At 41.0% G+C, this 25,952-nt stretch overlaps 1 protein-coding gene across 1 annotated transcript in view; it reads left to right on the forward strand.

Annotated features, from left to right (window-relative positions):
• Window positions 1–25,952, forward strand: part of LOC144752528 (trypsin-3-like) — a 317,381-nt gene that overhangs the window by 171,214 nt on the left and 120,215 nt on the right. The window contains exon 5 of the mRNA XM_078640427.1: window positions 6,570–6,836. Within this exon, the coding sequence (XP_078496553.1) occupies window positions 6,570–6,836 (267 nt within the window). The remainder of the gene's footprint in view (window positions 1–6,569; window positions 6,837–25,952) is intronic.

The raw sequence follows: 25,952 nt of genomic DNA on the forward strand, positions 1-25,952 counted from the left end.
CCACAGTCCCACCCTGTTTATTCCCGAGAAAGCTTCTTACTTGTAAGAATTTAAAGAAGTCTCTTCGGTCTAGTCCAAATTTACTCATCAATTCTGTATATTGTACAATCCCCTCCATACTCCTCAGATCCCCTATTTGCACAATCCCCTTTTCCAACCAGCCTGCCATTGTGGTGTCCCCAAATATCTGTGCCGGAAAGGATACATTTTTATACAATCGGGTGTACCAATTATATCGGCCCATCCCAATTTTTTTCATCACGGCAATCCAAATCTTACTTGCGGCTTGGACAGTCTTAAACCTCGTTCTTTTAAAATAAACGAAATCAGTACAATTAAGGAATGAATTTTCTACCTCAGTTCCCAACACTATAGAATATATCCTAGTTGATTCATTTGTTGTTCTAACATCCAATCCGCCCCCTCCAATCAATCCTCGCATATATTGTAGTGCAGATGCCCAGTAATATAGTCTGAAATCTGGCGCACCCCACCCTCCTCTTTCTCTGGGTAATGACATAAAGCGATACGCCCTGCGAGTCTTGCCATGGGCCCAAATAAATCTGTTCAAGATGCTTTCAAGATCGGTAAACCATTTTAACTCGAAAAATAACGGTATCGTCCTATAAAAATACAAAAATTTGGGCAATATTAACATTTTTATCACGTTGGTACATCCTACTAATGACAGGTGCAAATTATTCATTCTATTTAAATCCATTTTAACTTTTGACATTAGGGGCGCTAGATTAATCTGCACCAACGAATCTAAATCGGCTGTAATTGTGACCCCCAAATAAGTCGCTGAGGTCACAACTCTTGAATCATTGCAGATGGTGTGGCGATTACAGACGATCTGAGTTTTAGTACTGTTTAGGCTATATCCAGATATGTGACCAAACCTTTGGGCTTCAGATTCTATTTCCCCTATGGCCATGGTGGGATTAGGTGTCATAATAGCCACATCGTCCGCATAGGCTAGTGTCTTTGCCTCGGTCCCATTCAACCTTATTGACAGAATCCTTGGATTAGCCTCTAGTTTCCTTATCAAGGGATCGAGGTAAAGGGCAAAAAGCAGTGGGGAAGACGGGCAACCTTGTCTAGTCCCTCTCTCAATCCTAACTGCTGATGAATATCCTCTATTGACTCTGATCTTTCCTGAGGGATTCTTATACAAGGTCTGCATTGCGGTGATAAAGCTACTCCCCATACCATACCACTTTAGCGTTTGCCACAGATATTCCCAGGAGACCCTATCGAACGCCTTTTCGGCATCCAGAAAGAGTGCCGCAATAGGATCTCCCAGGACATCCGCCGCATCAAAAGTTGTAACCACCTGTCTGATGTGTTGCGTGGTACTTTTGCCTGGGATAAACCCGTGCTGTGTATGGCTTACTAGGCCCTCTATCACCTTTGCCAACCTATTTGCCAAGATTTTAGAGTACACCTTGGTGTCCGCGTTCATAAGTGTAATAGGCCTATATGACCCTGCGAGTGCTGCATTTTTACCTTTTTTCAAAATGACAATGATATCCGCTTCCCCCCATGAGGCGGGTATCATGACCCCCTTCTGGGCCTCCAACATGACGTTAAACATATCCATTCCTATAGCTTGATAAAATACTTTATAAAACTCTACCGGGAGTTGATCTGGACCGGCTGCCTTACCTGATGGTAAAGTACTTAATGCAATTATAAATTCCTCCAAACTAAAGGGGGAATCCAATCTAAGTTTTTCTTCCCTAGATATAACAGAGGGAGTAATATCACTGAGATAATTTTCGACCTCGCTTACTATTCCTGTCCTATCCTTAGTATACAATTCTTCATAGAATTGCCTAAACACTTCCCTTACTTTTACTGTTTCAATGACCATGGCCCCGTTCCCATCCATAATCTCAGCGATATCTGATGCCGCTAACCTTTGTCTAGTGCGCACTGCCAATAAGTGACCCACCTTCTCGCTTAACTCATACACAGCTTCCCTCTTGGTTAGATAGCTCTCTGCTGCTTTCTTAGATATACTTTCTGCAGCTTCTGCTCTAAGGGCCATTATTTTAAGCAAGTGTTCTTCAATTGGGACATTCTCCCGCAAATTCCGCGCCAGCTCCTCCTCGGTTCTAATCAACCTTTGGTTAATTTCCATAATTTTGAGCCGGGCCTTCTTCTGAGCTGAGAACACGTAGCTCATTGTTTCCCCCCTTATCCCTGCCTTGAAGGCGTCCCATACTACCCCCGAAGGAGCCGTGCCTTTATTAATGTCCCAAAAAACCCTAATCCAAGCTATCATATATTCCCTATATACTTCATCCTTCAGTAGGTTTCTATCAAATGTCCACTGTGTAATCTTACGCTGTGCCTGTCCTAATTTGATGGTTAAAATCAATGGGCTATGGTCTGAGATGATTCGAGGCTGTTTCTCCATCTGGGCCCCAGCCAGCAGGGGAGTAGAAATCAAAAAGTAATCCAACCTAACAAGTTTCCTGTGGGGGGCTGAGTAGTATGTGCTGCCATCTGTTGCTGGTTTTAGTTTAATCCATGGGTCAACCAGAGAGTTATTTGCCACCATGTCTGTCAATGCCCTGTGGGTTCTTTTTTTCCTCCCTACATAAATCCTCCCCGTCTGCATAAAAGAGCTACTGGGATCATGAACGTTAAAATCCCCACAGCAAACAATGGGCTCAGGCCACAGAGCTAGCTCCGTATCCAGGAATTGAAATGTCTCCGGATCATCTTCTGTAGATCCATACACGGAAACTATAGTGCACCTCTCCCCCTTAAACCTGATTTCTAGTATCACCCATCTACCCCATTGATCCTCCTTCTTCTTTATTACCTCTACATCACTGGGTCTCCCTAATACTGCCACCCCCCTATGTTTGGTACCCTGCTTAGAATGTGCCAGAAGAGAAAAACCTAATTGCTCTAACAAATAGCTTTTATTGGCTTCAACGTGAGTCTCTTGAAGGCAGACCAGATCCAATTGTAGTGTCCTAAGTAATGCCGCAACCCTTAATCTTTTACCGGCTTCATTCAGACCACAGATGTTAATAGTAGCGATTCTGCAACACATTAAAATACATCATAGGATTTGGCCAACCGTGCAATCTGATATTTGTCAACTATGTGCCATTTTACGTTTAGTGCGTACTGTATTATTTCAGCTCCCTGCGCGCTGAATTGTGAGTTCCTGTGCTGTTTCTCAGCCCCTACGTCACCTTGTATTTTTATGTTTTCCACCCTTTTCTTACCCCCTAAACCCACCCTACCCCCACTCGGTCTCCTACCCCCCTCCCCCCCTTTACTGGCAAATAGGTCCGTAGGACCTATGTGTAGCCGCTACAAACTAGTGGTGATCGCTCCTCTCTCCCCTCCACCCTTCCAATAGATGAAAACCTATGGACTTTATACCCCCTCTGTGCATATTGGATTAATGTTGGATTATATAGCCTTACTCTAATAATTCAATTTTCTCTACAGCTTTCTTCCGAGCATTTTTACACAATTTGCGGTTTCTCAGCCCCCTTTCTGTGATTTAATCTCCTCCAGGAACTCTTGGGCCTTAATCTCGGACAAGAAGATATTTGTTCTACCCTTTGTAACTACCTTTAGCCTTGAGGGGAACAGGAGGAATGCCTCGGACCCTACAGCCTGAAAAGGTTTAATGAGCTGCCGGAGTCGCCACCTCCTCTCTACCGTTACATGGCAAAAATCGGGTCTGGCGAAAAAAGTAATTCCTTCAAAGGTTTTTTTCCTGTCAGGCCTAGCCTTGTCCATTATCTCCTCCCTGAGTAGATAGTTCCCGACATATATCAAGATAGCCCTGGGGAGCCCCCCCTGGCCCTCACTGCCTCGGGGTTTTCTAATGGTAAACGGGAATCTGTGTGCTCTTTGAATTTCCCTTTCCCATTCCCACTGTGATTCAGGGAAGGAACCTCTTAACAATTTAACCACAAAGTTCATAATGTCCTGCCCCTCTGCTCCTTCTTCTACGCCCAAAATGCGAATGTTATTACGCCTCTGGCGATTTTCGAAGTCCTCCAGCTTCCATTGAAAATCATTTGTCAACTTTTCCTGTTCCACCTTAAAGTCCTGCCATGCCCCAACATCCTCCTCCAACTTCCCAGTCCTTTCCTCCACTTCGGTAACTCTTTCGGCAATGCCCTCGTATAGCTTATTAACCTTCTTAAGGGTGTTATGTATCTTTTTTGTAGCTTGTCTCGCCCTTCGACTTTCTACCCTTGCCTCTTCTTGCATCTGTTTGAGCGTGGAGCAAATCGTGTCAAAAGGTGCCATATATTGTACTGGAAGGGGGGCACTGTCAGGGTTACTCTCCTCTGCATAAGTCTGTGATGTCGCAGAATAGTCCCAAAGAAGCTTCTTCCCCGCTATTGCTGGTGAGCCTGTGCCTCCGCCATGCCGCCTCCCCTTCACCTTTCTCTTTTTCTGTGTACTTTCTTTCCTGGACGTGACAGACCCTGAACTTGTCCCCCCGTCTAGTTCACCTTCCTCTGACATATCATCGCTTGTTTGTGTGGCATCAGTATTTTCACTGACTGAATAGAAGCATTCGCCTTCCAGAGAAGCCAGAGAGGCCCCCTCTGTCTCCTCGGGGCCCAACGACTTTTTGCCAATAGTTAGAGGCGCAGCTAGGGACACAGCTTCCCTCACATGACTGGGATTGCTATCCCCGAGATTTACCTCTTTGCCTTTATTACCCATGTCGGCCTCCATTTGTATAAGCGCCTCCATCATATCTGCGCTCCCAGTGGTCCCAACTCCGAAGGGTGCCCCTCTCGGATCCTCTCCTAGCCCATTGTTGAAATCCTGGTCCTTGCTCAGCCCCCTGCCACTCACACAGGTATCTTGCATCACCTGGGGCTCTCCTTGAAGCGCTACAGAACCGCCAGCGCGGTCTCCGGCTCCGTCCATGCTGCCGCCGATGACATTGCTACTGCCGAAGTCTGGATCCTGTGGTTGCCTAGCAACCTCTGCCTCAGCGCTGGAAGCGCCTGCCGTTGCGTCCTCGAGGACGTTGCTGTGTGTACTCTGCTCGGCGTCCAGCGGGAGGACCGATCTGGGGGAGAAAGCTTCCTTCAAGGTAGGCTGCCTAAGTGGCGCTTCTTTTCCTTTGCCGAGCACTTGCCCTTGTCTTGGGGCCATTAGAGCGTCTGCTGTGGGGTGATCCGAGCCTTGTCCGGGCCGAGCCGCCCTCTCCACAGAACCTGCATCGTTGCTATGTCGGGTTTCCATTTTCTCTGGTTTCTTCCCTTTCTGAGCCAAGGGGACAGTTTTCCGAATGGCACCAGTCCCACGCTGCTGTAGTCCCGATGGCACCGCATTTTTTTTGATAGTTGCCGGTGTTGACGGGGTACCTCTAGCGCTCATGCCTTGCTGGTGCGTTGGGGTTTCTTGCGACACTTTCATCTTCTCCTTCTCAGTGTCTCTGCCCCTCTCCGTTTTAGACTCACGGGTCAACCTCCTCGCCGGCTGCATCCGTACTTTCGCCTTCCAACCAGCCAGTTTAAAGAAAAGAGCGTTAATTCTCGCTTTAGTTCTCGCTTTGGTAGCTGGATATGCTATACGTATTTGGCCGACTCTTCTCTGCAGCCAGACAGCAAACTCCATATGGGGGGTAATCGTCCTTATCCCACAGTCATCTGGGTGTTACAGGGAGAGAGGTCAGGAGCGACTTCTCACCACAACCTCACGGCGGCCATCTTGCCTCCCTCCTTCTAAAAAGCAGATTTCCTAATGTGGGTTAGGGTTTCCAGTGCCAGGTACGGATAGTCTGCAAAGAGTTTCATAATAGTGGAGCAGGGATCTTGGTATCATCTGCATTCTGTGTAAAGAGTATTCCATAGTTTGTTGGGTTGGTCTATTTATATGTAATGTCTTGGTGTAAGGTAGATTTCCTGATAATGGCGGTTATTGTCTGTGTGCTGGGGATTCTCTGTTGAGGAGATTTATGCTGTGGAAAACAAATCCTGATTTGGGGGATATTGTGGTGAGGTTCAATTTCTGAGACAGAAGCAATTATGGGCAATGCTCTGGTATGGCTGCAAGCCTTGGTGTTAAAAATCAGATACTGCATGACAGAAGTCTTTGAAAAAGAAGGGTCTGTGATTTTCTGGTTTTGGTGAGGTATCCTGTTATCAAGATGGATAATTGTTCACAATATCCCCTCTACAGTGTGTATTATCAGCAGTCGAGGTACTATTTGTGGCCATATCTTTTTTGTTAATTCTAGTTACAGATCTTTGCTAAATAGATTTTCTACACATATATTGTTAAGTAGGTTGTTTTTTTCAATGATATGTTTGTGTTTTGATTAACCTTCTCTTTTTCTATATTTCTCGCCTCTGTTTTTTGTATATCTGTCTGTTTTACCCTGCATTTATTTACTCTTTTTAAGACTCCTCACTTGCCTCTTTGATCTTTGATCTAGCCATATCCTCCACTATTTATTTTTCTATAAAATGACTTAGATTCCTCTCACCCTTCTCTATCCCCCACTACACACAAGGTGAACCCGCCCTGTGCCAGTAAGCAATCTCTTTGTGTTTCAGCTGAGCCGGCCTGTGGTCTATAACACGTATGTTTCGATCATAGCCATTCCCCTGCAAGGAGCAACTGTGAACGAGGGCCACTTCTGCCAGGTGTTCGGCTGGGGTTTCACCAGTATAGTTGGCGGGAAGACGTCAGACACCCTGCGTACTGTAAGGCTCCCCATCGTATCAATGTGGAGTTGTAACGGCACAGCCTCCTACTCTGGACGCATCACCAGCAATATGATCTGTGCAGGTTTCAGCACTGGTGGCAAGGATGCATGTCAGGTATGTGGAGGACTTTCTCTTAAGCATTTGGTTTGACAGCCATCATGTTCCTAGAGTGCTCTTGGGGACTGACATTTATACAATGGGTTACTGAAGATCTCACTAAGCAAGAGAATGGCTATCAGATACAAAATCTAGTGGTCCAGAATTGAACCTACGCTCTGCTTTCAAGTAAACATGTTGGTTTATCCTGAGACACTGGCACACTTGTAGCACCCACATGTCCATAGACTCAGACTCAGATATAAACACAAAGGGAAGGCTAGTTCATAGAGTCTTCTCTTTTTTGGCTTAGCCATCTGTCATTTTGAGCCTTTTTTTCATGTGGTAAGACCCCTTTACTCAAGGCAGCTTTGGCAGGTTTGCATGTACTAAGAGAACCAGAACCCAGGATTGTTCTACTATAGTTTATATTTTACCAATGCAACAACAACATGTTGAATCATACAGCCACAAATTGCCAAAATGCAAATATTTGCACCTTGCAGATTTGCATCACAGCCAACCAAAACAGTAGGTTGACCAGAGTTGTGTATTGTTGTTGGACTCCAAATAACACTGCCAAGGGAAAAGGCACACCCCTGCTAGGTTTCTTAGACCAAGAGAATAGCAGGTAATTGACATCTACCACTTCAATTATATGGGTAAACAGTTAGGTGTATCTTGTCATACATGCAGCTATTCAAAGCATGTATATTTGAACAAGACATTTTACATCTCGGAGACTTACAGGTCAAATGCAAGGAACATTAGGCACAAGAACTTTAGATACACACACACACGCACGCACACTTCTATATATAGATATATATAGATCGTGAGCAAGGGAGAGGCTCTCCCGAAACGCGTAGATCAGTGTTTGTTTTTGTCTGCATTGACTCTATCTGAAGGCTTAAAATAAAATAAAAAGAGTAAAATCGTTGCTGCACGCGAGTTAGTCCTTTTTATTTGCCCTGCAAAGGGGGAATTGTGTTTACATTGGAAGCGGCGTGGTTCTGCCGCAGGGATCACCAACCGGATACTGAGAGCGCTGCATTTCCCGGGCGTAAGGGGAACCGAGAGAAGGAATATAGATATATATATATATAGAAAAAACAAAGGTTAAAATAATGTTATAGTTAGGTGAATATGTGAGTGTCTACATAAATGTTTTGAACTAAAAACAACACAGAAATTCACCAGTTATGGTTAGCAGAGGTAACTTTAACCTACACCCCTGCAGTGCACTGCTTATGACCTCACATATTACATCACTCATGATATGCTCTATGATTTTACTTCCATCTGTTCTGCACCATTTTGAACTGTGTCTCACAACTAATCTAGATAGTAGTTCTATGTGTAGTCTGGACAGCGGTTATTCTGCACAGATTTGACAAATGTTTTTCTAAAGGTACTGACTTGCAATCTGGTACTGTAAGGTGCACAATTCGCTCTGACTCAATGTCTGTTCTGCCTGAATAGGAACAATTAACACACTCATGGTTCGATGAAAGGTTTGTTTTAAAGAAGTCATTTATTCCAGTTCCCTCATTTTCTAACACATTTAGCATTACCATTAAAAACTCCTGTGCATCCTGTTGCACATTCAGAGTGAACTGTGTAATTCTAATACAATGGTTAACAATACTACATCAGTCAGTCAGTCAAATATCATAAAAAGACAACTGTACAATTATATAGATAAAACATACACAACATACACCATAAACAACAATAATTATACAAAAATGTTCCATAAAAATTTAATAAAATCATGCTAAAAACTACAATAAACTCTTTTAACTTTCATTACTACATCGGTGCCATAATCTAAAATAAATTAATTCCAATCAGAGTCAACCCATACTAGATGGCGCACAAATACTCTTATTCCTAGTCCGCACAGCAGCTATTAAGAAGCTGGCAACATGAAATATTACACGGTGAGTTTTTAGCAATTGTAAATACAGGAGGGCTGGCCTAACCTGTAAAAACCCTGCCTCTCTCAGAATAGGGAGCAGGAACTTCTTCCTAATATCAGAATAATAGTCACAGAACATGAGAAAGTGTAAGGTGTCCTGTGAGGAAAAGTTATCACATTTACAAGGGCTAGACTTCTCCGGTGTGCACCATTTAGGAAAACAGCCTAACGTCAAATGAATCAAATTAAAACGAAATCTGGTTAAAAGATGCCGATGGTAGGAGCGGTTCACTATGGTAAGATAGAAGTATTTTTATGAGTATTTGAAATTATTTTAATTTTGTATTTGTTGACCTCAGTCAAGGTCTGGATCAAATAAAGTTTTACAAGTTTACATAAATTTTTACAAGATAGAATTCAGGACCAGGTGAGCTAACTAGGACATAGTTTGCTCTAACAGTTGGTTTCCTCATTTCTACCTCCTCCCTCTCTAGGGACAGCAAATTCAACATAGCATTTTTTGTCTGTAGGACATCCTTTGATGTTATAATCTCTGGTGAGGAAAAAATCTCGGGTCGCCCTATTTTATAGCAGTTAGATTTGATGTACGCCAGCCAAGGGATCTTACTGGCATAATCCAGCAGAAGACAATCTTTAAGGATAATGTGATTCAGGGATATTTCCTGATTAAGCCAGGTCTTTAGCCAACAGGTTAAGGGGGCTACTTTTATTAGATCAGTTACGTACCCCACCCCCAGCTCAGTATGAATAGTATAGGTGGGAGTAGACTGTGGCACAATACCACATATAAATGCAATTGACATACACACATGGTTTTCAGTGTGTACTAATGTGAGCAGAGTTGTGAAAACTTGACTTAAAGGTTTGTCTTTGCTTTGTTGAATGTTTTCAACTACTTGTTGAAGGTGGAATAGAACATTAACTACTACATTATAGTAACATGAAACTCCTGAAGTGTTTGAAAATTAAAACCTATTACATTGTTCATCTCACTAGTGTTTACCCTTTTGTTTTTAGATTCCTCACTTAATTTTGAAACTTTTTAGAAAGCTTCAACCAATGTAGTTTTTCTTCAACCTTGCATGTTTCTTAACAATGGGATATAGGCTTTGGAGAGGAGCATACAGCTCTCTCAAACAATTGTATTCTATCTTACATGATGAGTCAGCATTGACTTTACTCTCATCAAAGTGAAGAAGGTAAAATCCTGACAATTACCTTAACTCATGATTAAGTAACATAAGATATGCCTTCTTTGAAGACAGTGAAACCTATGTCTATCATTGCTGCATCCAATCTAAGTCCTTGAGATTTATGAGTGGTGATAGAATAGGCCAAACACAGAGGAAACTGTTGTCTTCTCAAGTAGAAATATTTTACCAACAGAAATTTAACAGTGCACCTTCCTATTTGTTTATTTTCTTCAGTATGATCAAATGTAATCAAAATATATTTGTACTCTGTTCTTTTGGGATATGCAATAAAGTCTAATCCCTCCTCAATGCTCCGATTTCATCACAAAAGTATTCTGCAGTTTTTACACCGGTTTAGAGTCTTTTCCTAAACCAGCAGTATGTGAAATGGTTTTCTCTAGTGATTCCAGTTGCTTTGCCACTGATTGGCATAGTGGTAAGTTTAAACTTTGATGTTCCATTTTTTATTTACTATTAAGACTTACTTACAATGTCTTGTTTTTCCAAGTGAATCTTTTCTCAATTAAATTGAGTGCAATGGTCCAATGCTGGCATGAGGCACATAATCTATTTGTGAGTTTTCATAATATGTTGCATTTCAGGAGCTGGAGAATTGTTGTGTGGGAACAAAGATCAAACCATGCGAGAAGCAAGAGCATTCTTATTTTTTTCTAACAATTTCCATTCTCATGTCTTTTAATATATTGTCATACGCCACATCTGCAGCTTGCCTTGTATATTGTGGCAACTCAGCGTACAAAAAATGTAACCATATGTTAAAATTTCCAATACTCCCTACTGTTTTCTTAGGTTGTTAATGAAGTAGTTTCTGAAAAACTGGTTTACCCTTGACAGGAGTCAACCTTAGAAGGTCAACACCAAACAGATTATCATAGTACGTTTTGAGGATTTCTTGCATGCTCAAATGAATGAAAGCTATCATTAGATTTGATACCATGCTAAGTGCATCAATAATAAGAACCTTCATTTTTTTCTGAACTCCGGAGACTTCATGACAAGCATCACCAGATAACTTCAAGTACTCTAGTTTGTCATCATGCTCCACAGGCAACATAAGTATACTGTGCAATGTGATTCCTTTAATGTTGTCAGTGGCTAGTCCAGTAGGAGCGCTCAACACATGAAAGATCACAGCTAGTCTTCCTGTAAAGAAATGCAGTCATCATTTTAATTAAAAAAGATTTCCTGTACCTGCCTGCCCACTAACATAGAGAAGTGTAGGCTTGAATGTTCTCTAGGAGCATTCAAACTTATCATGTAGGAGTCCATGCTCTACAGATTTAATTTTCTCACATATTTCTAGCTGTCTTGATTCAATTGAAAGTTCAAATTTCCAAATCAATGGTCTCACTCTTGACTTGGCCCATAGCATTTTCCGCTTCATTCCTAGCTATGATGCCTCATCATTTTAAATGATAGGCTGGCCAATGAGATCTTGACTATAAGGTCCTGAGCTCTGGTTGTCTTGTGAACTGTTTTTTGCAACCTCTATAGCAATTGTTAAATTTTCTGATATGTGGGAACACTTCACATTGAATACTATTGTTGACAGTATTAAAAGCACCTTCATAACAGTGACAGTCAGCTAGTCGTTCAGTCTCTGAACTCCAAAGTTTAAAAAGTTGTATGAGACAGAAATAAAAGGATTCTCTTTTCTCAACTGTATGACAGCTCAGTTTAAAATGATGATACTTGGTTTTGAATGTGTCACTAAACATCTGTTACAGCCGGTGACCCTAAACTTTCTTTGTTCAATATTTTCATCTATGTTATTTCTGGTTGTATCGTACTGCAGTATACTTCATATAAAGAAAGGTTTTCTAGATGGACACTTTGATGTGTGTAATAAGTGTCCATCATATTTGTTTTAAGTAGCTCAGTACTTTCTAGATCAAACTGAGCAAGATGCTAAGTTTCGGGCAAGCGTTTCAACACACATTTTGTGTTGATGCCAGCCCTAAGCTAGCCCAAATAATTGATTTGGACTACCGGCATTAGCTAGAAAAGCTGAGCTTGTTACAAGTTTCATAAGATCCACATTTTCTGTGAGAAAGCATCTTTAAACTGAAACTGTAAAGCTTTTTACTTAAAGACTTCTCTGCTGCTATCTTTTCGCAATGCAAAAACAACAGTTGAGGGACAGAATGCAGAACAGTGTCATACATTCACCCCAGTAGAGAGATCTGGGCCTAAATCCATCGTTTTTTTGCTCACCATGCCATTCCAGTTTGAACCCAGCCATATGCAAATCACTCTTGACCCTGTGCCCCATGGGAACAGTCCAGCCCAAATTGCAAAGCCAGGTCCTCCCTGGACTGGAAACAAGCATCCTAGGACCGGTTTCGGGCTTTCAGCCCTCATCAGCATTCTGTCCATCAACTGTTGTTTTTGCATTTGTAACCCTTAGTGGGACGGGTATGCTCAGATGTGAGTCCCGTGCTCTCCATGCCACAGGAATCAAGCTATCCTGGCTGATGAGGGCTGAAAGCCCGAAACCGGTCCTAGGATGCTTGTTTCCAGTCCAGGGAGGACCTGGCTTGGCAGTTCGGGATGGACTGTTCCCATGGGGCACAGGGTTAAGACTGATGTGCATAAGGCTGGGTTCAAACTAGAATGGCATGGTGAGCAAAAAACGATGGATTTAGGCCCAGATCACTGTACTGGGGTGAAAGTATGACATTGTTCTGCATTCTAGCCATCAACTGTTGTTTTGCAGCTATCTTTTCCCATGCTTCCTTTATTTCTGTCTTTTCTGACTTTGTTATTTATGAAGTGACATACCGAGCTACAGCAATATAATTGTCTGCTACAAACTGAATATCCATGCTGGCATTCCACATGGACATGATTACAGGATTGTAATCAATGATAAGTTTTGAAGCCTCACTTATTTTCAGGTTATATGTGTTTTTTGGTAATTTTCTAGTAATTGTTTGTCTGACTGCAGACATAAAAGTGTTTACTCTTCCTTTGGACATTACATGCCTAGGGAATCCAACACGGCACTTAGTGTAGAGTTTCCCTTTTGCTCTGTATCTCTGTTGACAATATTTGCCACATTTATGGGATGGAAATTGTAAAACTTACTGTCTAAATGTTCTGTTCTGAAACATTTCTGGAATGTCACAGGTTACATAATGCTCAATTAATGAGAACACTGAGTTATCAGTATCTTCACCAAATGATGGTACATCTTGTACCCACAATAACTTATGTATATCTGGTGCACCTCTAGCTTAGTATTCTTTTCTCTAGAAAAAGTGCACAACCTCACCTAGTGGTGGGTTATTTTTTGTTACAGATAAAATGGAGCATGGCTTCAAATCTGTGCTTGCAGTAGCTGTAAACATTTGCAGGATCAATGAAACACAATTTACCAGGAGTCTTCAAATTAATCCCTGCAATGTTTGCCTCAGCTTGTCTGGGAAACTCATTAAGATCATTCTAAACATACTTTGCACAGCTCAATGTGGCCAACCAGGTAGGTGCACCTAGATTGCATAACATACACTTTAGCTCACCATGGCGAAGGAACCAATATTCATTTGCACCACATTAATAAGCCATGATATTCATCAAATTACTCTCTAGTACCTCATCTTTACCATTTACTTTTTCCACAAAATCTCTTGCAGTGATATTGCTAAACTGTGTCCCTCTTGTGATAACATGGCCCACAACATAAGATAGCACTGATAGATTACTTTAAAACAAAAGGTGGGAAATGTATGGAATATTTTGCCTAAAACGGGGATCTTCTGAATATAATGTAGGTGAACTATATTCTGATGCAGGAATCTGTACGGAACGTTCATCATAATGACCATCTTCTCCTGCAGGGAACACATTTTTAAAAAACTGTGCTTCTAAACTCTTTTCCACACACCTAGCAGTCCTGCTTGCTTCATTTGGTGCAATTCCAAAGTATTAGCCATCTCGTCTCTTGGTTGCAGAGGATGTAGGCTGTAATGTTTACACATTTCTTCTGCTTTACCTGAGTCAATTTTTTCAATGGAGCAGAAGTCCCAGAGGTGGACCTTTTGTTCTGACAGAAGTAAAATGTCTCTCTACATCAACTTCTTTGTCAAACACATGTTCTAGTTTAAAATATTGCAAAGCTTTCTTAACCCTATCAATGCTTAAAAGTTCTAACCAATTTGTTTTATCTTTCGTAGGCCCTCCATGTATTAGAATCAGTAGTGATTCTTCTTCTTCTCGATCTACACCTATGCTTTCAAGTTTCTCCTTCATATTCCAAGACAAATGCACAACGTTAGACCTTTAATAATTCAGAAGGAAGTAGCAATTTCATAGAAGAAATGAATGATCTGTATAAGAATACTGTCATATTTGTTGAGGTTTTGTAGCTCAGGAGAAAGTGGAAAAAATAACACCTTTTATAATTACTTTTATAATTTTTTTTATTTTTTTTATTTGTATCCAGTTTGTCAATCCAATATTTACAGACAATGTGGCTTACGCACCAAGCAACCTGATCTTTAGCTATTAAGGGCCTAATTATGATGGTCGGTCTGACCTCAATCGGCTGCTGCGGACTGACCGACACATTACGATATGTGCGGTCGGAGGCAGCAGTCGGAGGGACCGATAGACACTTTTGGATGGCCCGCCAGTTGGCCAGAAACCTATCATAATCCCTTAAAGACGGCGTTCCGTTGTCAGGATTATGATGTCAGTTTCCAACAGTCATTCTATGTCAGCTTATCCAACATGGAAAGGCTGTCAGAAAGCAACATTCGGGGGCCCCTAGCAGGGCCCTGCCCCTCCTTGGCCTCCGTATTTGGGCCTTGGGGGCACCTATGCTGCCGGCCTAAACATCCCTGCACCATGTGGTGCCTGCCACATGGTGCAGGGATGTTCGCAAACTTCAATTTTTCAATGGGAGTTTGCATTGAGGGCTTTTTCATCATCCAGCACAAGCTTCTATTGACAAATGGAAGTTTCTGACCACATGACGTGCGGTTGCATCCTAACTGGGATTGTGGTGTTGGAACCGCTGACCTGTGGTCGGGTGGTTCTTTCTCTGAAACGGTGTCAGTCGGAGACAACTCCAAAAGACATCGTAATGAGACCCTCAGTAAAGAGTCTGTTTAAGCAATTTTGATAGATCACTCTCTTCTGTTCTTTCAGAAATATAATTTTTTCGGGCTTGTGATCTGAAGTGGGTTCACTTAAACAAACACAGACTTCAGACTTTGTGAGGAATTTTGGCAGTTGTAGTTTCAAATGCATCAATTTCCTTTAAAAAAAATTCTAAAACTGTGCTTGTGTTAAAAATGTAAGTGTTGGTCCACACGACCATCTCATTCTCTTCACTTTGCCTTTCAGGTCCAAAGTATATCATCTGAATATCATCTTTAACAGAACTAAGTTCAGAATGACTAACGCTTAATAACATATAATTTAGTTTTTGAAGCAAAAGATATAGACTTTTCACAAAATACAATCTTCTTACTAGATTACGCATTTTAGTGTGGTACACAGACAGCATCATATGATATGGAAAAAAGTGTCACAAATCTGTTGTGATAAGGAAGCCAATGATTGTCCTTGAAGGTTTGTCAGTCTCCTAACTCGACAATGATCAAGACATTGCAGTAGTTTAATTTTTTGTTTCACAGTTCCTCTCCTGTATTTTTTTAAGAAGTATCTAACTTTGTCAATAGACTGTTATCTTATGTTGCATACTTTTGCACACTTCCACTCAAAAAACGGTTGTCAAGGACTCTGACCTAATACTTCACTGGTTATTTTATCTTCTACATTTCTATGTACTAGTTTTCCTTTTTCGATTGGCGTACCTTCTTTCATTTTATATGCATGAGCATATTTGTCAATTGCAAACACTAACTCATTTTACTGTAAGTATCTTTCCTCATTAAAAGATGCTTCACAACGGGAAGTGTGTTTTTGCTTTCCTCTGCTAATACTGCAAATGTTTATTTTACTAAGTTGAATCTTTTGACACTGTTTTTGTTCAGGGAAATAACCAGTTTATCTAACCATCACATTCTCTTCAAAAATAAAATGAATAGCTTTTAATTTAATACAAACTCTTTCTGCTTTTGCTATGTTCTTCTGCTTTTAATGTCTTTATACTGCTCATAATATTTGACATTACTCTTCTCCAGAAAAACTTCTGACAAAGTGCTTTGAATTTCTTCTTTTTTAATATGTCTTGTTGGTCTGTTCTTTTTTTGGTATTATGTTTCTTTGAAAAACAATAGAATATTTTCTTAGATGTTGACAGATCTTCATTACTACTTAAATTATGTTATTTACTTTTTATGAGATAGTGGGTACTCTTACTTGATTTCAATCTTTTTTTTAACCATATTTACCTTCCTGTGGCTGTGTTCCATGTTTTTAGTCTTGTTTGTAGTAGCTTTGTTTTTTCCTCTTCATTTCTGCACCTTAGGTGGTATCTTTAATTGTCTGCAATCCCTATACAGAAAATAAAAGACATATGATAATCATTTCTGATTCTCACAAAGTTATCATTACAAAATCTAATTCTTGCATGGTTCAGTTTACTAAGCACAGCCTTTTTACTGACATATTTAAACAGACTGAAGGATTTGTGTAGAATCACTAAAGGAAACAGAATGCCTTGTATTATCACACTTTAGGACAGTGCAGAGTTTCATGAGGCCACAGCCTGTGCAGGTAAGAGTGGTAGGGCCGGGTGGGGGGAATTTCGGCAGACAACTACATGGGGAAATTAATTATTTATTTAATGTTCCCTCGAGGTCGTCTGTCGAAACCCCCCCCAACCTGGCCCCACCGCTCATATCTGCATGGGCCACAGCTGATTTCATGAAAGAGTACCTCCCTTTCGCATAACTTTATGCATCATATATACTCTCTTTTATGACAGTATGCCCTCTCTGTTGAGACCTGTCAAGTTGAAGGTTGGGTGTGAAAAGCTTTGCTTAGAATGTCATCCCAGTGTAAATGTTTGCTTTGAGTGAAATATCCCTGTGCAGGGTAAAGGCTGGATGTGAAAGGTTTTAGGGAGACATTCACCCATATACAAACACGTTATCTGTGAGAGAAAATAGAGTATGAATAGTTTTACAGACCGCAATGTCTTTACTGATAATTGTAAGCAGTCAAAAAAGGATAATGTTTGCTAGACCCTCTGATACAACATTTAAACAGGGTACCATTTGGATTTGGTAGAGTTTTACGAAAGAGTAAGGCCTTCTTATCAAAGTCCATACAGGTGAATGGTAAATTTTTATAACAGCACACCATCTCTCCTGACACATGTCTATAAGTTAAATGGTGGGTGTGAAGTGCTTTACTAATGAAGCCATCTATCTCTATAGACTTTTTGTCAGATTGAAGACGGTGTTTAGTTCAGTTTACAAACAGCTACCTGTTAACTCACAATTCTGAAGAGGATAAAGATTCTGTGGAAGAAAGGATTGGTTGTGGTGTTTGGTTCAGTTTACAAACAGCTGTATCTAATCCCACTTCTGAAAAGGATAAAACATCTGTGTATAAGGATCCATGGAAACACTCTGCCTTAGGTTATCACATTTTAACAGGGTGCAGATTCTGCATGGTTCAGTAAAAGAGGGCCTCCTTTTCTTATACGTGTTGCAGGCTAAATGCTTCTTTTTTTATAACAACATAGCCTCTTTGTTCTCGGTGAAGGCTGGATGTGTAAGGCTTTACTGAGAAAGTCATATTTCCCTCTAAAGATTTTTTCTCTGAGTGAATAGGGAGTTTATGTCTCTACAGTACGACTACCTTCTGTAAGGATTACTCTGAACAGAATAGACCGTCTGTGTTGAAGGATTTAGAGAAGAACTAGCCTAGTGCTAGTATACTGCAGCATGCTATACATCCTGCTTGGTAGAGTCTGATAAAACAGTGATCCTATCTCATACTACCTTTTAACAGTGACAGCTCAACAGAGAAATAATGTTTTGTGTAGAAGACCTTACAGAACCAGCACCTCATGTGTTATATGGCTTTAGAAACAGCAAGCTCTCTATCGATATCTCTGAACAGAGTAAAGGGTGTGTATATAAGGTCTCAGACAAATACTAGTCCTTGTGGTGCTGCACTTTATCAGATGGTAGATTGAGGATACTAAAGTTTGAGGTAAAAGTGAAGCTTCATAATATAATTCTATACAGAGTGAATAGCTTACTTCTTTCAGTACATTCCTTCTCTACTAATAGGTCTGGAGAGGTTAAAAGTTGGCTTTAAAATGCTTTCATGAGTAATCCAGCCCTGTACAAAGGTGTATCTTCTGAGAGCACATGGTGTATGAAGAGGTTTATAGATATCAAGGTATCTACTCACCCACTCGGAAGAGAGTAAAGGATTAGTGCACCAGGTTTTAGACAAACACTTGGCCCTTGCCTACCAGATTTAAACAGAGTACAGATTGGTTGTGGGAGAGTTTCATGAAAGAGTAACTCCTTCTTAAGCAAGTCCATACAGAGTGAATAGTACAGTTTGATAGCAGCACACCATCTGTTCTGACAGGTCACTACAAATTAAATGGTGGGTATAAAGGGCTTTACTAAAGAAGCCATCTATCTCTAAAAAATGATTGTCAGATTGAAGACAGAGTTTGGTACAGTTTACAAACAGCTATCTGTCTACTGACACTTCTGAAAAGGATAACAAATCTGGGTAGAAGGATGCATGGAAACACTAGGCCTTATATTTTCACATTTGAATAGGATGCAGATTAAGAATGGGTGTTAAAGTCTTTAGTAATATACCCATCATTCTAGAGAAACCTTTTCCTCACAGTGAACAGGGTGTTTAATTTACTTTTCAAATATCAATGTCTATAATGATACCTGAAAAGGGTAAAGGATCTGTTTAGAAACCACCAGAGAAATACTAGGTCTTCTATAAAAAGTACCTTTTCTCTGAGTGAACCACATGTATGATTGGTTTTTAGAAACAGAACCCTCTCTAGTGACATCTCTGAACAGAACTCATTTTACATGGAACAGATGAAACAAGGTAGAATTTGATAAAACTTTGAGTATACCTCATACCATATTATACAGCATGAGTGAGTTAGTTAAATAACCTCTACAAAACACCTCTATACAAGGTGAAACCTGTATGTTAAACAGTTTAGTAAGGAACTCATTCCTGTGCAAGCATCTTTCCTCTGACAGAGTTGCATCTGTGATTCAATTAAATAAGTTTAGACTCTCTCATGTAAAACAACAATGAATTGGGTGTAAAACAATGTTTAGGGAAGAAGAAAGCTGTCTCCATAAAGCTTTCTTTCAGTAAACAAATTAATAATAAGGTGTGCGAAAAGCAGCCTCTAGAGTCTACAGTAACATCACTACAAAGTAAAGACTCTATGTAGATTATGTAACCCACCACTATGATCTCTTTTCCCTGTCATAACAGGGTATGCAATCTGTACAGTATATTTTCATATATTATCTCCTAAACTTAGTAATGTATACAGGGTGAATACTTTATTTTTATGACTAAGTATCCTATTAGATAACACTTTTCTACTGGCACGGTACACGCGGTTCCGTGGGTTGGCGAGAGAGGAAGCAATGACTGCACGACTTCATATGAAAGTTTCATTTTACCTCTCGACCCGGAGGCTCATGGAGCATTGACTCTACGTTTCTAGCTTATTCTCAGGAATACTGATAGAGCTTTAGAAAACATATACCCGTACCACATAGGTATTGTATTTTAAAATCACTTGTATATTTTTCTTCACATACTGATAGCAACATAGTGAGTGACTGAGGGATCTTACTCCGTCCTGACGAAGAAGCATTTCCGGCTTTGAAACATGTCGACATCCCCAGGAGAATCAGCACATTACTAGCGTGATTTCTCCGACCCACTCTTTTTAACAGTACCAGCCTATGACCAAATAAAGTTTTTTGAATCCATAAGGCCAGGTATTTTTTAACATCACCTTTTCATCCACCCCTGACCCTTTTCACTCACAACAGATACACCTCACATAGCACTTACAATAACAAAGTGCTCCAGCGTAGTCGCCAGTCGCAGCACGCCCGTCCCGCAGCGGGGCGGGAAGACCCCAATGATGAAGCATGACACCAAGGGCCCTTTTGGTGTGAGAGGGGTATTTTAACAAATATTGTGTATGCCTTACACTTCTAGATATACAGTACACCCATTTGAGGTGGTAGTGTAAACCTGTTCAGTAGTTTTAGAGAAATTTAAAGAAGTTCAAATTTGTATATATAGGAGAGCGGACTCACCGTTGACCCCCCGCACAGAATTCGCAAAGTCGCCCTCCAATTTAAAGTCCTAATTGACTGGCTGCACAGATGAGCTTAGGCTGCTATTTTTTTAATTGGGAACAATTGCTGGGGCTGAAATGTTGCATGTGTAGTGAAAGAAGGGGTCCAGTGAGAGCTTTCCTGACTTCTTGTGCGTGTGAAAAAAGAGGGGAAAGCATGTGCACTAGGCAGTAAAGTGCCTCAAACTATTTTTTTTCCATGCTCAAGATCTGCTGACAGCTTGCGGGTCTGCAAGCAGCCCTATGTAAATCCTAGAGGGATCAGCACAGCTGGCACAACTGAATATATATAGGTTTCAGACGAGTTATAGTTAGGAATTACCATTTAATAAACCTTAGAAATTCACTGAAAAAACCATAGGTTTTACGGGTGTTATAGTTAGTTGGACATTTCACTCGTACAAAACCATTGAAATTCCTGCGTTATAGTTAGTTGTACTAACTAGAACTCGCGCCCCCACCCGCAATCCACTGCTGATGATGTCACATAATACATCATTCATGACATGGTCAGTGACATCACTGATGGCATCTCAAAGGACATCACTGATTACATCACTGATTACATCATCCAGTGACTGTGGTTTGCTTCGATATTTAAATAAGTATTATATATATATTGCAATCTGTTTTGAAGAGTGAGTGGATGTATAAGTGTCTGAATGGAGGATTTAGTAGCAATATGATTGTCTAAGTGGTGAATTTAAACTGTCTCACTAAATATATGGGATAGTGATTAAACTGTGTGAATACCTGTATCACTCTATCTCTTGATGTGTAAACTACTACATAAGTTGGTTACTAGCTATGTGAAATTCTATATTAGTTATTAATTAGTTAAGTGAGTATTTGTATGGGATAGTAAATGAATGTGTGTGAGGTTGGGTGGGTGGGAGGTGTGTGACTGTCCAAAGATGTGTAAATAGTTGATTTAGTAGATATATGAGGTTAAGACTGTATGGGGAAACAGTTGTTTGGGTGAGTGAATCTCTTCATGGGTGTGGTGATGAGTAAATATATTTCTCAATGATACATGTTCAACAAACTAAAAATATCAAAGGCAGTGTATGTGACAGTTGTTGTATATAAATAAGTATTCCTAAGACTCAGTGATTGTATGACGACTGTATGGATAACTGTATACTTGTAATAGTGATTTTATAACACACTAAGTAAGATTTTCCAACTTTATGAATAATTAAAGTGGTGTTTGTGTAAGTGTGTAGCTTAATAAATGTAAGTATGATCAATTATTTGCATAAGTGAGTAGGATGACTGCATAAGTGAATAGGATGTGTGCTAGTGTTTAATGTCGATGTAGGTGTATAAGTATATTTAACCGTGTTCTATTGATCTTTGTTAGCATGTATGAGTGAATATATAGGTAAGTGTTTAGATGTTTGTGTAGCTGTAGGAATCACTAAGTGGGTTTTTATAAACTTGTATTACTGTGTCAATGGTTTGAAACATGATACTTCATATTTTATAATGAGTGGTGAAAGGTTATACTAGTGTATGATATGATGTATCAGATTGTCACGTGGAGGATGTCATCAGTGATGTCATCGGTGATGTCATATGAGATGTCATCAGTGATGTCATCAGTGATGTCACTGACCATGTCATGAATGTTGTAATTTGTGACATCATCAGCAGGGGATTGCGGGGAAGCGAGTTATAGTTAGTACAACTAACTATAACGTGGGAATTTCAATCGTTGTGTACGACTGAAATGTTCAACTAAGTATAACACCCCTGTTTTTTCAGTGAATTTCCAAGTTTTTTTTAAATGGTTATTCCTAACTATAACTTGTCTGAAACCTATGTTTTTTTCAGTGAATTTCAAAGTATTTTTTAATGCTGATTCCTAACTATAACCTGCCTGAAACCTATGTTTTTTTCTGTGAATTTCGAAGGTTTTTTAAATGACAATTCCTACTTATAATGTTGACCACTTTCCCATATTTTCAAGAAGTAACCAAATCTGCAATGCTACCTAAAAATCAGGCAATAGTTCCACTTACGACTAACAAATTAACATCAACATTTAAGTACTGTAAGAACTTCGAATATGTACTGCGTGAATTACATTCAACTCACACCCATGTTTAAACAGCAATATGTGACAGAGTTTCTAATTATACACTTCCCACACCCAACAAAATCAAAATACCCAGTGCCACGATCACCACAACCATAGCCACGGACCCCTCCCCCTACTACCTCAGAGGCTGCGCAAAACAGTACTACGGACCTTTCCAAAATAATATATCTCCTCAACAGTACACTAGCTCAATCTACAGAGATGTGGCAACCAAGTATGTATAAGGGAAAGAACTCAAACATCAACAATAATGTACACAACGTTAAGACTACCGGTGAAATACTATACACAATTCGCTATAGAAATCAAAAACGTTTCAGTGTGTACATATACCATTGATACCTGTAGTGGACTGAATAGTGGACGCAACCATATTATCTCAAACACTGGGGAATATTACAGTCATGTACCTGTGTTCATCCCCCTCCTTTGAAACAGAAGAGGAATGGGCTAGTCCAATGTAAACAACGTCAACGTAAGACTATAAATTTTATTTATTTGAAACGTTTTATATAGCGCTGGCTAGACCCGGAGGTATCAGGGCGCTTTACATGACCATCAGCGAGTTACAGGTTACATAGTTACATCAATTAAATAAAAAAATCACAGAGGGAGGTGAGGGGGAGGGAAGAAAACACAACGGGGAAACAATGAAAACAGTGTCAGATGACCGGCTGGGTAGGTGACGGCCGAAGGGGTGAGACCTAGGACAGACTCCTCTATAGCTGCATATGACAGCTCCATCGGGCATCGGCCTAGGTTGCTCGTGCACTGAGGTAAGTACAAATAGTTTTGGTATCCGCCCAGAGTTACAGGTTACATAGTTGCATCATTAAATCAAAGAATCACGGAGGGATGGGGAGGGAGGAAGGGAGGGAAACACCAAGGGGAGACGAGGGAAACCGTGTCAGATGACCGGCTGGGTAGGTGACGTCCGAGGGGGTGAAACCTAGTACAGACTCCTCTATAGCTGCATATGACAGCTCCACCGGGCATCGGCCAAGGTTGCTCGTGCACCGAGGTAAGTACAAACAGTTCTGGTATCCGCCCAGAGTTACAGGTTACATAGTTGCATCAATTAAATCAAAGAATCACAGAAGGGGGGGAGGGAGGGAAACACCAAGGGGAAACGAAGAAAACAATGTCAGACGACCGGCTGGGTAGGTGATGGCCGAGGGGGTGAAACCAGGGCCAGACTCCTCTACAGCTGCATATGCCAGCTCCACCGGGAATCGGCCAAGGTTGCTCGTGCACCAAGGTAAGTACAAACAGTTTTGGTATCTGCTCAGGGGGCATCGTTAAAGGTCCATCAAAAGTTCCATCAAAGTTCCACCGAGCATGGGCCATGTTGATCCGGCTCCATGCTATGCATAATGTTCATGGTTTCATTCTGGGGGGATCGTCACAGATCAATTGGCAGCACCCATCCTGGAGTTACTGGGAAACTAAGACTTACTGTAGGGTTGATAGTCGCTCTGCCTGTCGTCTCCTCAGCCTCCCTGTGCTTGCTCTACACACCCAGGGGATGATTCAGGGCCACGGCACAGACAGCGGGATTGCCTCCTTTTTTCCACGCTCTCTGGACCAGCCCTCTGCTTAATGAATGATCTCTGTGGTGTGTTCCCACCCATGCTTTCCTGCAGCAGTGGGGCTCAGGGTTGTAATGATATGTCCCTACTAGCCAGTCACAGGTGCCCCAGTACAGCCCTGTGTCTGCGCCGCGCTCCTCATCTGCCGTGGTTCACTTCTGCAAAGAGAAAAGACTGCGCCGCAGCGAAGGTCCCCACCCTGCCACGTGGCTGCCGCCATGACCGCGTGCTTTCTCGATACAGGCCAATTGGGAACTCAGCGCCACACCACCGCAGACTTATGTCTGTATTGACTAGTGGTTTCCATCGACACTGCGGACAGCAGGGTTCACAACTTAAATTCAACTTTGGATCTAAATTTGTCTTCAGTATCTGTGCTGAGAACTGCCTTCAATCTATTCTGCGGTCAGTAGAGTTGACAACTTGATACCAGAAGCGCATCAGCACTACAGAAAACATTGACTTCAGTCTTGATTTATTTAAAACAGAGAAAATTGCACTATGTCCTCAGATTTTGTTAAAGTTTGAACAGTAGGAAATTCAGCCTTCATTGATTTAATACAGAGACAATTATTGACAGCATGCAAGTTAGCCTTGATTTATGAAAGGAAGCGTCAATTTTATTAATGGATGCCACAAAAAAAGTACATCTATGTTTGTACTAAGTACTGCCTTTAAATGTACACTGCGATCAACAGAGTTCAACACTTGATACCAGAAGCTCTGAAGCACTAAAATCAACATTGATTTCATTCTCGATTTATTGAAGACAGAGACAATTCTACTGTGTCATCAGATTTTGTTAATGTATGTGTCAAAAAAGCATTTGTCGATGTTTCTGTGGACTCTTGCCAAAATTGACTCTGCTGACAGCAGGGTTCACAACTTGAATTCAACTTTCCATCTACACTACGAACAGTAGGGAATGCAGCCTTGATTTATGTAATGTAGAGACAATTCTACTGTACATGTTCAGATTTTTTTTACATAAGTCACAAAAATCATTCGTTGATATCTGTGCTGACAACTGCCTTCGATCTACATTGTGAGGGCTCACGATTCAGGTGGAATGGCGATTGCACATGACGCATTCCAATAGCCAAGAGACATTGTACCAGTGCGACCCGCCCTAACCACAAATAATCGCAGGGTGCGCACACGCTGAGTTCTTCAGGTACCACTAACTCACTGCACCACAAGTCATCTCCATGTGGCATTAATTAGGCAGAATTCACTAGGTAAAAAACGTTGCACCCAGTGCGGCCTGCCCGGACTACGCATCATCGAAGGTTACGTATACACTCAGTCCCAAATGTACTACTGACTCAGTGCACCATAATTCATCGCAACGTGGCTGCATTCAAGCAGAATTTAATAGAAAAATGACATTGGTCAGAATGCGGCCCCCCCTTTACCACTCATTATCGCAGGGTACGTACAAGCTCAGCGCCAAAGATACTACTAACTCAGTGTACCATAAATCATCGCAAAGAAGAGTGTACAGTTTTATGTCACAGTGAGGCATACTGTCACTTTTAAATGGAATTCATGCAGAATTCAATAGACAAAAGACATTACTTCAATTACTGTGCCTCCCCCCCAACCACACATCATCGCAGTGTACGAACAAGCTCAGCGCCAAAGGTACTACTAACTCAGTGCACCAGAAATCATCACCACATGATCGTATTGAATGAGATCACTTATTTAGAAGAAAATATATCATAGTTTTCGGAGATATACTTCAACCAACTTCTGTGAATGGAAAACCAATATTTATTAGAATACTTGATTTTAAAGACTTTGCTACCAGTGCGTCCTGCTTGTACCACGCATCATCCACAGAACTTTGTTGCTTCAGGTGCCACTAACTCTTTCCACCACTTATCATCGCTGCGTGCACACACACTAAATTACCAATACTGTGCAGCTGTAATCAATGCCACGTAGTCGTGGGCTCTTGCTAACCGCTGCCT

This window comes from Lissotriton helveticus, chromosome 5_1, assembly GCF_964261635.1.
Source record: "Lissotriton helveticus chromosome 5_1, aLisHel1.1, whole genome shotgun sequence".
NCBI lineage: Eukaryota > Metazoa > Chordata > Amphibia > Caudata > Salamandridae > Lissotriton > Lissotriton helveticus.